General features: G+C 37.7%; 1 protein-coding gene across 2 annotated transcripts in view; it reads left to right on the top strand.

Moving 5' to 3' along the window:
- The window catches only part of LOC104567754 (ubiquitin-associated protein 2-like), a 232,068-nt gene that overhangs the window by 38,918 nt on the left and 179,702 nt on the right, over positions 1–13,448 (top strand). For both annotated transcript variants that reach the window (XM_088520166.1, XM_088520167.1), the window contains exons 7-9: positions 2,143–2,197; positions 3,422–3,525; positions 9,707–9,759. In XM_088520166.1, the coding sequence (XP_088376292.1) occupies positions 2,143–2,197; positions 3,422–3,525; positions 9,707–9,759 (212 nt within the window). The remainder of the gene's footprint in view (positions 1–2,142; positions 2,198–3,421; positions 3,526–9,706; positions 9,760–13,448) is intronic.

The raw sequence follows: 13,448 nt of genomic DNA on the forward strand, positions 1-13,448 counted from the left end.
TGTACCTAATGTCTGCTGTGCTCAAATATATCTGCTCAGCTGTTTCTGTGGTTTGTATCTCCTAATGTGTCTCGTAGCCGAGTTTTGCTTGGCAAAATGTTGGCCTTTATTGTGTGCATCGTTAGTAGATGGTGCTTAACACACCATCAGATGGTGCTTAATACACCATCAGTAGATGGTGTATTGATAGCTGTAGCAACTGATACTATGTTGCCTGGAAGCTTAGACTTTCAGATGGTTTATGAGAAGTAAATTTATTGTGTAGATGGTTTCTGCAGTGCACCCAAGGAAACCTGTTTAGCCAGTTCTACCTTTTTTAATTATTTACTGGGCAGAATGATAATCTGGAGTGCACTGACTTTTATCTTGTGTCTTGACTTTTGGTACTCTGCTGTACCCATAGATCAGCCCCCAGAATGGGGGCTCAGATGGATGAAGGAGAAGAGAACTAAGGCAGGAATAGGAAGGTTCAAAGACTGGCTTAGAATTGGTTGGTTATGGTGAGATTTGAGGCTGTGATGTTTATGGCAGAACAAAATACATGTCTCCCCATCAGGGCTGGGTAAAAAAGGAGGCAATTGCTGGCTCTAAGCTGCATTTTTGTTACTTCCTCCTTCTGTCCTCTTGGCAACCACTTGTGAAAAGGAGAGCAAGGAGGGGGAAACAAGGCCATAGCAAGCCTGGCCTTGTTCACACTGCACTTCTTGCGTGTTCTTGTCCCACCAAAACACCCTGTTGCTGGATGGGAATCCTTCCGCTGTGGAGTCCCACGAATTCCCTGTAGCTGGCGCTTGTCCTCTTGCATGGAAATATAAGTAAACTCTTATCTAGATGAGTGTAAAGCTATCCGCCTCTTTTGATGCTTCTGAGATGTCCTTAAAACACATGTCCACAGGTAGTGGACATTTAATCCTTCAGAAACATCTTTTTAAAATTTGGACAGTGAACTAGGGCAAGAGTAAGAATGAGTGACAAAGATACGCATTAAACCAGGAACTTCTTAAACTGGTTTTACCATGTCCTGGAGCGACTGTTTTTAGTCAGTTAAGGTGGTCCCCTGAAAATAAAGGGTAAGTTTTGATCCAAATTCAAGCTGTCCATTCTAGGTAATTCTGATGTTTGGAGAAATAGTGTTTTGGTGACTGTGAAAGATAACATTTGTGTTCTAGTGTACTCGTAGTTGCTGGCTGACTTGCAACTACTGATTAGTTTTGTCATTAAAATAATCATTACTTGTGCTCTCTGTTTGCAGCTCTTCACCTGCTCCTGATCTGTAATGCAAAATGATTTTTTTAACCACACAAAAAAACATACAATGAGAAAAAAAAAAACTTGATTAACATCAGATACTGATAGCATAAAAAAATAAAAAGGTCTGTGTAGAAAAACACTGCACATAAGAAATAATTTCTAAAAGTTTATGCAGAAGTGTGCTTTATGGATGGTTATGTAATACCATTTTTTTATGCCTTGTTGGCGCTCTGCAACATAGGAAAATAAAGCCATTATCTATAGCAAGAAGCTTGTAAACTGAGTCTGGTACCAAAATTGGACTCAGTGAGAAAAAACTCTTTTGTGCTTAAACAGAAATTAACATTTTGTGGAGTAATAAGGGAGTCTTAAGGGAGTCTTAGAATAATTTAAGTTGGTTAATATTCTTGTCAGTCAATAGGATTGAAGAGGAAAGCAAGGCATGTGTGGTAGTAGCTTGAAGAGCTTGCAGGAGGTAGAGGTGGACAGTGAATCCAAGTGAGAGGAAAAAACAAATGGGAGATTGACACTTGTGTCGGAAAAGTCAAGGAGCGAAAGGATGTTCCTTGAGAGACCGAAGTGCACGAGTAGGCTGGGATTTTGGGGTCTTGTTGGCCAAAATGAGAAATTGGAGACAAACATTTTCATGTAATAGCTAATAATTTTACAACAGCCATGTCGCATATTAGGTTGGGATGAGGCTTTATATAAGTTCTTTTCTTAGTGTTTGAGCTTCTACTTCCCTAGGTATATAAAAGATACCGAAGGTTTTGAGTCCTTCTGAAACATATATCCTAATTTTCTTCTTCAATCATAGCATTTTTTTAATGTGACAGACTAGCAAGTGGGTCCTTCTCTGCTCTTGCTGTTAAATGGTGTTTTCTCTCCTAGGCTTTGGACGTGGCAGAGGGAGAGGAACGGGGAGGTTTTCAGCCCAAGGCATGGGGTAAGAAACATGCAGAGCACAGATCTTGGGGAGGATCAAAGACAATGGCAGTATTAGTTGCCATTGTGTCTATTAATAACTCTGTACTTATGGTAAAGTAATCTGGTTGCAAAAATTCACAGGTATTTTAGATGATGAAATATTTTTGTCTTAAGCCTGTATTTATAACTAGCCACACATATACAAGCCTGATGTAAGTTCACTTAATGTTCGTATGTCAAATGTAACTCAATTGTCTACCAGTAACAGTCATTTTGAGTTAAGTTTCACAGGTGCCTAGGAGGCTTAAAGTTCTCCATGATGTTATAGTTCCAGGTTAATAAAAGAGGTTTGTTTCAGTGTAATGCAGAAAATGCAAATCCTAACAACTAAGACCAGAAAACAGTAGTGATCATAAACTTTCCCTTATTTTTGAAGTTTCATGCTTTAAGGTGTTTGAACATACCTGTACCCTAATACAGAATTAAAAGAAGTTACTGAGAAGCCCTTATATTTCAGTTCTGTTAGAAGAATTTGCTTCGGAGAAGTGTAGCCTCCCCTGTGTTTATTTACTCAGCGTTGCTCTCAGTGGTATTTCATGTAATTCCTGGAGTGTCGTGATGAATAGAAGACTCATTCTACCCTTCTAATAAGCCTTCTTTTTCACTCTTCTATCTTATAACCTGAAAAGTGTGTGTGCAGGGGAGTTTGTTGTTTTATTTTGTTTTCTTCAGAAATCCTTTTTCATCTTTTAGCTTCTTCTGTATTTTTGGATTGGTGTCAGGAGTGCTTCTGAAATAATCTTACCAATGTTCCAACTGTAGTCCTGCAGAAGTCTGGTCCTCTGAAAGTACATGATTCTGGTTTTTCATCAGTCAGTTGCCTGCTGAGAAACTGTCAGCTGAGAGAGATGTCATGCTTTGCATATAAACTAATGTCTTAGGAGAGTGGGAGGAGTAAATATGCCTTTACTGCTTTTTTTCAGGAATTCCTGTTTTGGTTCAGGTTCTCTACAGTAGTTCTTTTTTTAAAAAGTCTCCTGACTTTTTTATTTCTTGCTTCTTTTCTTCTTTTTCCTTTTTTTATCAGTTACTACTCATAGAAGATGTTTTTAAAACCAATTACTAAAATATATGTGGAAATCAAGATGTTAAATCTAATACGACTTCAGCTGAAAACCATGACACTTATGTTAATTGAATGACCCATGTGTTCTCTTCCATTTCTTAACTTTTAAAACTCTAGGACATTTAATCCTGCAGACTATACGGAGTCTTCTGCCACTGATGGCTTTGGGACAAAATCTGAGATTTGGGAGACTGGTCAGAATCATGCAGATGATGGAACTGGTAAGATGTTTCAAGAAGTGAAAGGATTGGAATGAAGACCTATAGCAAATTACAGTTAAAGTAGCATTCTGTTAGTGTTAACTTCTGAAAATGTGAAAACATCTCACCTAGTTCATTTTTTATAACTTATTGCTACTGATGTGCTGAGCATATGCTCTAGCCTTAGTGATTCTCGTTCAATAAGGGCCAAGCCATTTTTGGTGTTGTTTTTTTTTTTTAATTGTTTTAGTATTATTTTTTTTTTGAGAAAGGAATTCAAAGGGTAACTGGAAGAACCTTTTGTATGAAACATTTAAATCCCACTGAAAGTGGTTGGTCCCCAGGCATTGAGTAATGAGATCTGAATGTCAAAGCAAACATCTAAAAACTATTTGTAAATGTGAGTCCACTTAGTGACACTGAGATATCTTTGGAAGTCCTACCTATGCAGTGTAGCAATGTAAGGATGTGAGTGCCTGAGATGGAGATGGAGTTCCAGGATCTGCCACCTTTGGAGAGAGGAATTCTTAACTAAAGCATGAGCAGGCACTTGGACAGAAACCAACAGAGCAGTCTGCCTGTCTGAAGATGGAGGTGGCTTTGTGCTTCTACATGAAGTGTCAAGGGTGAAATATGTCATCCTGCCTAAAGGCAACAGACATACTAGTCTGAAAAGGAACCACTTAACACTGGTCACATGTGGTGACTCAGAAACAAAGACTGTGACCTGCTTTTCTGTGACTTGGAAAAACAACTGGATAGATTGCTGCCCTCCGTGTTCTGCAACCCCAGATGAAGACAAAGGAAGAATAGGGGCAGGATGGAGAATTTTTTTGTTGTTATCCACACTTGGGAACCACCAAGTGATAGAGCAGACTACTTCCTCCTTCCATCTTCCAAATAGAGGATGTCTTGTCTGATCTCTTCATCAGGTTCCGAAGCCTGCTGAAATGATTTTCAAATTATTATTATATATTTTTTTCTTTTGGTGAGTCAAGTTATAAGGAAAGGACTGATACTGGAGGTCAATGTGTCTTAGGTGGAATATTTCAGCTTCATTGAGCCCTGCCGTGAGCCTCTTGAGATGCAGCTTTTTAAGCTCTCTAAGAGCTGTTTTTCACTTAACCAGAGAAGACCATAACAGGTTCAGAGTTTGGAGGCCTTATCGCTCTGAGTGCCCTGTAGTTCAGTGTGTCAGAGTGGTACTGAGTAAATTAAGGGCTATCGAAAAGGAACTCTTGTGCCAAATATAGCATCTTTCCAAGGCATTACCTTTGAAGTGACTTATGGTGTAGCAAACAAAACTGCACTTTCACTCTCACTCATGTTAGTTTTCCAGATAAGTTTATCAGATAATGAGTTAGGAGGATATCTAATGAACTGAGAATTCCTCCATGAATACAGATTGCTGGTGTTTGCTATATGGCAATGGGGAGCAGGGTACATTGTCACAAGTTTTGCAGAAGCGGTGAGATTAACTGACTGCAGAAAGGTGATACAAGAAAGTTTTAAGTGGCCTGGAACAGAGGCATAGAGAATTTATCTTGCTATTAATGAACATGGCTTTAAGACTGTGTTTTGGAAATCACTTTCACTTGTGCTACATTCCCAAAGTCAGCTTGAATGTGACTCTTCCTGCCCCCTATGTGTATCCTTCATTTGCTTCTCCTGTTGCAGCTTCTCTTCCTTCTTCTTGTATGCTTTTTCTCAGGCATCATTAATGAAACATCCTGCCTAGGAGTGGGAATAGTTGGCAGTGGCTAAACTGATATCTTTGAGAATATGAATGAGTGTGTCTACATGAGAGGTTTGCTGCAGAATAACTAGGTTGGTCAAAATTGAAGGCTCCATTGTTAACTGGTGGATATTCTGTTTGGATGCAAAATACCTTTTTGCTGTTAGGACCAGTGCATATTGTTCAGACATGCACTGGATTCTGACGAAGCAACTTACGGTGTTTGTACAAAGTTGTTAAGGGTGGTACAGAGAGCGTGTGAGAAAGCACATTCTGGAGTTTTTCCTAGCATTGTTGGATTGAGTCTTAGGAGATGAGTTTGTCTACCTGGGGGATTTTCTGCAGAATAATTTTTTGGTGGGTATTTGAAGTAAACTAGTTAACATGTGAATGCTCTGTTTGAGTGCTGCATACCCTCTGTTTGGGTGCTACGCACCCTTTTCCTGTTGATCTCAATTTACTTTAAATTAAAAGAGAAGAAGACCATAACTGATGAAAAATGTGTCTGTCTATCAATATAGGGAGAGAAGTTTATTTTAGAGTCTTTCTTCTTTAGATATATCCTAGGATCATAAGGAACAAGTCCCTAAACCAACAAGAAGAGATTTGTTTATTAATACTAGACTTTATCAGTTTTATCCACACAGGAAGTCCTTTCAACCTTGGAATGGAAAGAACTGATTTTCCATTCCTTCCTGAAGACTTTGGGTGTTTTCAGAGTAGAGGTTGCTGGGGCAGGAGTTTTAAAGTAGGAGAGGGTATTGGGAAAGAGAAGATGTTGGAAGAAGGAAGTAGATGTTGGGGGAAGCAGCAGGAGACAACGTATGGGGCTGGAAGGAAATTGTACAATGCAGAGCTGTTGATTTGTCTTGTTGATAACAAGTACTACTTTTTTTTTTTTAATATCCTCTTTGGTTGCAAAGCTGTTTTGTTTGTTAAAAATCAATAGACCCAATAATAAAGAAGTTACCAACACAGAGTTACCAAAGATGTGAATGTCTGTCTGGAAAATTATACAACCTATAGTTAGGATATTGAAGGGTATCAAATAAGAATATACACAGAAGAACAGGAGGGAAATCTCTTTTTATTCCTCATTGCCTAACTTCTCTTCTTTCATCTGTAAAGAAACAAACAAAATCAGTGTACCATACCTACAGGAACTGGAGAGTCAGTGTCTTTCATTTGCACTTGCGTTAGAAAGGAGATACTGGGCAACTACCTGGAAGAACTCCAAACTAGTTATCCATGTTGAAATGGTTTATCATTCAAATTTAAACTCTCTGTGGTGCTGCAGTTCAGAATATTTTATAAATATTTCCTCTAAGTTGGTACATGGAGATGCCCAGCTTCTAAATTTTCTTAAAAAAAACAACAAAAAAATCCACTTTGTTTCTGAAATTCATTTGTTCTCTTGTCTTATCTGAAAAGGCTCTAGAACATCTTGTCTTGAACTATTAAAGATGCCAAAAGAATTGCAATAGGTTGAAAGAAAAGTGTTTCTAGAAGGGTCATTGTGAATTCCATAGAAAATCTCACTGGTTCTGTGGATCTAAAATTTAGTGTAGCTGGTTGGAGTAAAAGAAGAGGAAAGGTGAAATCTGGTTGTTAGAATTTAAGTGTAACTTTATTCCAAATAACTTACCGTTGATTTCCCTGTATCTAAATTTTTAGATAGAAATATACAAAATATTTCTATACAAAAATGTAGAAATATACAAATGTAGAAATTTCAGTAGAAATATACAGTTCTGTGACAAAGGATAAATAGGAGGAAAGTCCACTTCTGAAAAGGAATAAGCTTGAACAGTATGTTTGATATGTTTTTACAGGGATGCAGAGTGTTCATTCTCTTGCCTTCTTCATAACGTACAAGGCAATGGGAGATCCTGAACAACAAATTCCATCTATTTTTGTAACAGAAGTTATGATGGAGGTGGTCACATCTCAAATCGTGTTATAAAAATATGTATTACATTCTAACAATTTACTATATCTCTACTTCGACACTATTTCATACATTTCACAGTAAAATTGAATTCCCATTAGCTTGGTTATGAGCAGCCTTAAATTACTTTGAAGCTGAAGAATGACAAACACGAAAAAATAAATCAGAATAGATCCGTCAAGTAAGAAGAAGGAAATTGTATGCTTGGAAGCTGTAAGCAATTTTGGGACTGTTGTTGAGTTTGGAAGAAACATTTTAAGGAAACTTTCAGATTATTTCGTTATTGTAGATGTGATCAACAAGAATAAGATTAGTACGTAAGTTTGGCATAGACCAAATGAAAATGATCTTCAGGAGGATAAATGAGGAATAATTTAAGAGGGGAAAAAAAATCCCAAGGATTTCATTGGAGTAAGGAATTGGAAGAAGGTAGTTAGGCTGTACTGAGAACATATAGCACAGTTTTTATTGGCTTTATGCCTCTACAGATGAATTAATTTGCTTTTGCAGAAGGAAAAAAAGGAAATGATTACAGGTGGAAGTCTAGTTTGAAGTTGGTGTGACAAGCATACTAGAAAACAAAGCATGCTTTTGCCAGAAAACACAACTGGGTAAACAGTGGTTTCTGGTAAGACCTGCAGGTAAAGATAGGAAGAAGAATAAATGTGCTTGCAACAAAGCCAAGGTGGATTTGGGGTAAAAAAGGAAACTGTTTTGCTTGTGGTGAGATCAGACTTGGACTCCTTTCAGTATGAGGAAGACATTAGCAAATTGGATTTAGTTCAGAGAACAGCAGTGTAGCAATTGAGACTGGAGGCATTGCCTTTAAAAGCTTAGAGTGTGGATAAACTATACTAATAAACTTAGCAATTTGGAGAAGATAATAAAAGAGTAAGGGGTTGCATTCAGTATTTGAAAAAAATAAATGGGGAGGTGTGGTGGAAAGTAGGAGCAATGGATAAATCTTGAAATGGAATGGCCAGAAGATGTCCCAGGCCCTCACTCCAAGCAGATCCAACCTCCCAAAGGTGGCAGGAGATACTCAGGAGTTGGACTTGTTTTGCTTCGGACTTCTTTGTGTCCAAGAGCTAATTTGGGTCGTCTTTCTTTCCAAAATATCCATAGAAACATGTGGGTTGGTCTAGAAATTTGAGGCCTGATTATTATATATGAGCATGTCAAAATTACTATTTTTTTAAAATTGTGCCTCAGTATTATGCAGTGTAGAAAGCTCCTGATTAGGGACTATTTGGTGAGCACAAGATCATGTTTCAGGCAATTTTATATTGCTCCACAGAGCCAACACAGAGTGGATGTTACCTTGCTCGGGACCTGCCAGATAATTTTGGATTCCAAGGTATAAAATCTGTCTCCTCTCCCCTCTATGCGTATTTTCTTTGTCATGGGCTTGTTGAGTTCACTGGATTAGTGCCATCAACCCTACCATCTAGGCACTGATGTGGCCTAGATGCTGCTTTGTAAAATGTATAGAAGATAGCACTAATTTAGTGATTAGTTTAACATGGACTGGACTTCATGCTGTCTTCAGAGGTCTCTCTTCCTGAATGGATCTGCTTGCAAGGGTTCCTAGTTGAATAAAAGGGTATGGTTACTTGATCAAAGGTGATGGTACAAGAAATCTCACTGCTGGTGTTTTCTTTGCTTGTGGTTATAGGGATTAATGGAAGCTCTGTTTTTTTTTACTGGGATATCCTTACTTGTGCTTATGCTGGTAGATGAGGCCTTCAGATCATTTGTAACTCTTGCATGTCCATTTCTGCTACTTCCCCTGGAAGGGAGCAGGTTATTAAAACTTCAGATTCGTTTCCTATAGCTTTCCCATTGCTGCATGCTGTAGTCTACGCTGTGCTCTGCTGTTTGCCAACTCGGTTCTGCCACATGTTACGGGAAGTGACAATTTGCAGTTATGGTGGCAGCCGACTGACTCTTCTGGTGCTCACTGGATTTTACCTGTGCTTCAAAATAAGATTGTCCTATTGGAGGGGGAGGGAATGGGGGTTGCTCTTCTCTGAGAAGAGGGTTAGCATGTTGGGAAGGAGCATTGAGACATAGCTTGGGTCTCAAAAATAAGTATGTCTAAAAGTAGAAGTCAGGGCAGGTGTTCTGGTTGTGTTTTGCTTAGATCCTAGACTGCATCTTGAAGATCCAGTAGAAGGGTTAAGTAACCTTTCACTATCATTGTGGATGGATATATGGAGAAAATTCTTGCCCATGTTTGGTGTTGATCACTCTTGTTGCAGATACGGTCATGTAAGCAATGTCTGGTACCAATATTGGCTAAGAAGTTCCTGAAATCACAGATAAAGCTTAAAAAAAAAAACTTAAAAAATTTTAAAACTGCAGACCAATTTTCAAGTGCTTTCCATGTTTCCTACTACCATCCTCCTTGCATTGTGTACCACTGATAATAAAAATGGGATGGTTTGTAATGCAGAAAGGTTGAATTGTTGTGTGTTCGGTTTTTAACTGCTTTTCTTTCCTTTCCCAAATTCCAATAGGCGCATGGAAAAATTCAATAGAAGAATGGACAGCAGAAGACTGGAACGAAGATGTAAGTGTACCTCACAGGATAGACAGCTTTCTTTTTAAAGTCTGTGTCGTCTTCAGAAGTTCAATGACCTAAACGATACCGTGCTGTATGTATGCAATGACACTTCTTAGCATATTTCTCCTGGCAATTCTTGTTTAAAACAGTATATTTAGGTAGTCTTACTTTTTTGAATCAAATTTAATTTAAAAATACTCATTTATTCTGTTGAGTGAACTATTAATGTATAATAACATTTTAAGTTGTATCCCACATTAATTATTAAGGACACATAGTTGTGTTGCTGAATACTGATGAGTGTTAATTCCATGCTTTCCCTAGTACTGTATAGAGACATAAAGTATCCCAAGCCTTATGAAAATACTTTCTAGTGCTACAGCTTACTAACAAGTTTAGCCTCACCATTTGGTCAGTTGGCTAAAATGGATATAACTATTTCAATCGGTCCTCTTGATGTTCAGAAGATTAGAGAGGGAGCTAGTAGTATGATGAAGTTATCACTTAGTTCCTTGGGTTTCATTATGATGAGTTGTCTGAAGTACTAGAGCAATCTTTATTATAGCTCCTTAACAGATGAAATCTCATCTTTATGTCTGCAAAATATTTGATGTCTTTTGTTTATTATTTAAATGTTTGTATTTTTAAGTTGTCATTTAGTATACTGTTTCAAATCATTGAGCCTGAGCAGGTTAGGTAACAAATCAGGTAACAAAAAAGTGTGGAAAGGAAAACATAGCATTTAAGAAGCTTTTCATCTTTTGTTAAGAACAATTTTAGGTAGGAGATTGTCTCAAAACTCATCCCTTTAGCTTTCCCATGTAGGTTGCCACGTCGCTTTTATGCCCATGCATGTGTGAATGTTTTTGTGTAACAGAGACAAACTCTGTCCTTTGCTGTTAAGCAGGGTGCGTGTTTGGAGGAAACAAATTCTAAAGTGTTACCTATTTCCAGTATCAGTTAACGATGTCAACTTCTGATGCTAGTTCAAAATCTGCCCTCTGTTTCTGGCATGCTAAGGATAGGGAAATATCTAATTTCTTCCACTAGCATGTTTGGTACTGGTATGGTACAGCAATTACAGCATAAGATATGTATTGAGCCATGGTGATTATAAATGGATTTATTTAGCTAGTTTTTTGATTAATAGATCTGGATAATTTGCATATGAATTTTGAATGAATGGCAAATGAAATCTTTAGCCTGTCATTAATTTTTATTACTTTTGGAATGCTGGAAAAAATCCCTGAAACCTAGAAGAAAGTGTTGGTGTGCTAATGCTCAGATAAGAGTGAATGAAATGAAGAGCTGCAAAAAAAAACCCAAAAGAACAAAACCTAATCTACCTTCCTGGAGAAAAATAAAGTAAAAAATGTTTTGTCTGATTTAGGGGAGGGGGGAAAAAAAAAAAAAAAAAGAGGAGAGTGCAGGAATGCAGTTTGTGCCACTAAGTGGAGTTGTATGGAAAACAGATCCTTCTTGACTAAAGCTATTCTTCGTGTTTAAGTAAATTATGAATTAACTGTGATGATAGAGTATGTCCTCCTAAGAGAGTTGATCTTGCAGCTTTTTTTTTTTTTTTTAATAACAGCATGATGTCGCAAAACGCTCTAGTGAACTATGATCTGACTTTCAGATTTCAGGGAGTCTCTTTCAGGAGGAGCCCTATGAGTGGGCATTTCCACAAGGTGGAAGCAAGCTTAAAATCCCTGCTGGATAAAATGTGTGGGAAATGCAAAAATTACTGGAATGGAGAATAAAAGTAAGCTTATCATGCAGAGAAATCTGGAATTCCTGCTAGACTTGGCCAGTTGTAATGAAAAGGGTTTTGATATGGCCGAATGTGTATTTCTTCTTTGTCACTAAGGAGGGCCAGGCTTTGTTTTAGAACAAGGGAATATTTTTTGAAAAGCTGAAAAATGTCAGGGCTGTAGTGGATGGTGAAAATAAATTATAGAGGACAATGAGTCATCGAAGCTATTGAAGTGAACAGGGAAGCTAAAGTATTTTCTGTGTGCAAATAAAGATCAGGTGCTTTTCCAAAGAGTATTTGTTAAATGTATTATTCTCTGGCCAAATATAAGTTCCCAAGTTAAGTATATGAGCAGTAGTTTATTTATTTATTTGACCTGGGAAGGATTCCATTTTTTGCAATCTAATAATCCTGTCTTGAACAGCTGTTATTGGTTTTCAGCATATTCTTAAATAGTGGGTAATTATTTGCTGTTAAAAATAGGAGGTTGTATTGTTAAAGGGAAATTTGGGTTTGGACGAAGAAGGACCAGATGCATTTTGAGCATCTGTTTTCCTGTTAAATTTTTGATCATTCTCTCCCATCTAAAGAAAGCAAACTTTAACTGCAGAAACTGTCAACAGAGGAGGAATAGAACTCATATAAATTGCCAGAAAGGGGATAAAGGCAAACATTGCTGGAACAGTTTGATAGTTTTAGCTTTTATTTGAAACAACAGCAACACTTAAAAATATTGAAAGTATGCTTTAGTTAAGAGTTTCTTTTGCCAGGAAGCAATATGAAACTATTTTTTTGGGGTTTGTTATTTTTTTCATCCAATAATGAAAACAGTAGTTTTCGTTAGTAGTTAATGAAAGTTTCAGTAAGTTAAGTAGTTTCAGAAAGTTTCAAAAAGCCAAGGAGCTTTAGTAGTTAACAAAAACAGAGGTTTTGTTGTTTCTAATTTGTTAGTGTTGTTTTTTTATCAGGATGGTTGAGTATATTTTTGCCTGCTCTCAGCTTGTGTCAACTGTCTGTGGGTGATGGTAGCTAGTCGTTAAATATGTTGTCTGTGTGCTGCTTGCAGAAGGATTTTGTCCTAGGCAGAAGAGCTGAAATACACACGTAAACCCATGCCTCAGTGAAAGGTTAAGTATAACGTCTGGTTAGCTTAAGAAATTTTGTCAGGGGAAAATGATACTGCTACTAAGAAACAGTAGCTCCATCTGTGTAGCTACTTTTCAGCTGCTGCATGTATTATGCATTCTGCCAAACACCATAATCCCAGCAGATTTAGTTGCTTGATTTGATCTTGTGGCAGTGTTTGCCACAGTGTATGGCTTAAACTTGAGTGTAGCAGAGCTTAGTAGCTGGAGACTTTGTATGCCAGGTATTTCAGAAGGATTCCTCCCTGGTACTTAGAGCATGCTTTTGGGTTGTCACAAACATCCTCAGTTTCCCTGATTTACTTAGTTTTCAGGATTCATCAGTGTTTTGCCTTTAGTTGGTCTTATTCAGGGTTAAGTGGATATGATAAACTGTTGGCATTGCAAATAACTTAATATTTAACCACAAGAGTTCAGGCCAGAGGCTGCCACTGCCATTAGCTGACCCCCTTGGGCCATGTAACGCAGGGCTCTCGTAGTGCTGCAAGTGCAACTGTACAGCTTGCTCTAAATAACATGTAAGGTGGGAAAGGGATGGAGTAACAGAGAGAGTCTTTTTTATTGCAAATAAACGTGAGCTGAAATTTCTTAGTTTTTTAGTGTTGTAGGCATGTGGCAGTACTCACAGATCTGGAAATGGCTGGCTTCAAGAAGAAAATGTACATTGGTAGCAGGGAATGGGAAGGAAATGGAGGGAGGAACTATGGCAAATTTCTTTTTTCTTTCCCCCCTTTTTTTTTTTTTGGTAAGTTTTGCACATAGGTGGATGCTAGCAAAGTACACGAAATATTTCCCTT

This window comes from Tinamus guttatus, unplaced genomic scaffold, assembly GCF_059628265.1.
Source record: "Tinamus guttatus ecotype Peru unplaced genomic scaffold, ASM5962826v1 Tinamus_guttatus_pri_ptg000081l, whole genome shotgun sequence".
NCBI lineage: Eukaryota > Metazoa > Chordata > Aves > Tinamiformes > Tinamidae > Tinamus > Tinamus guttatus.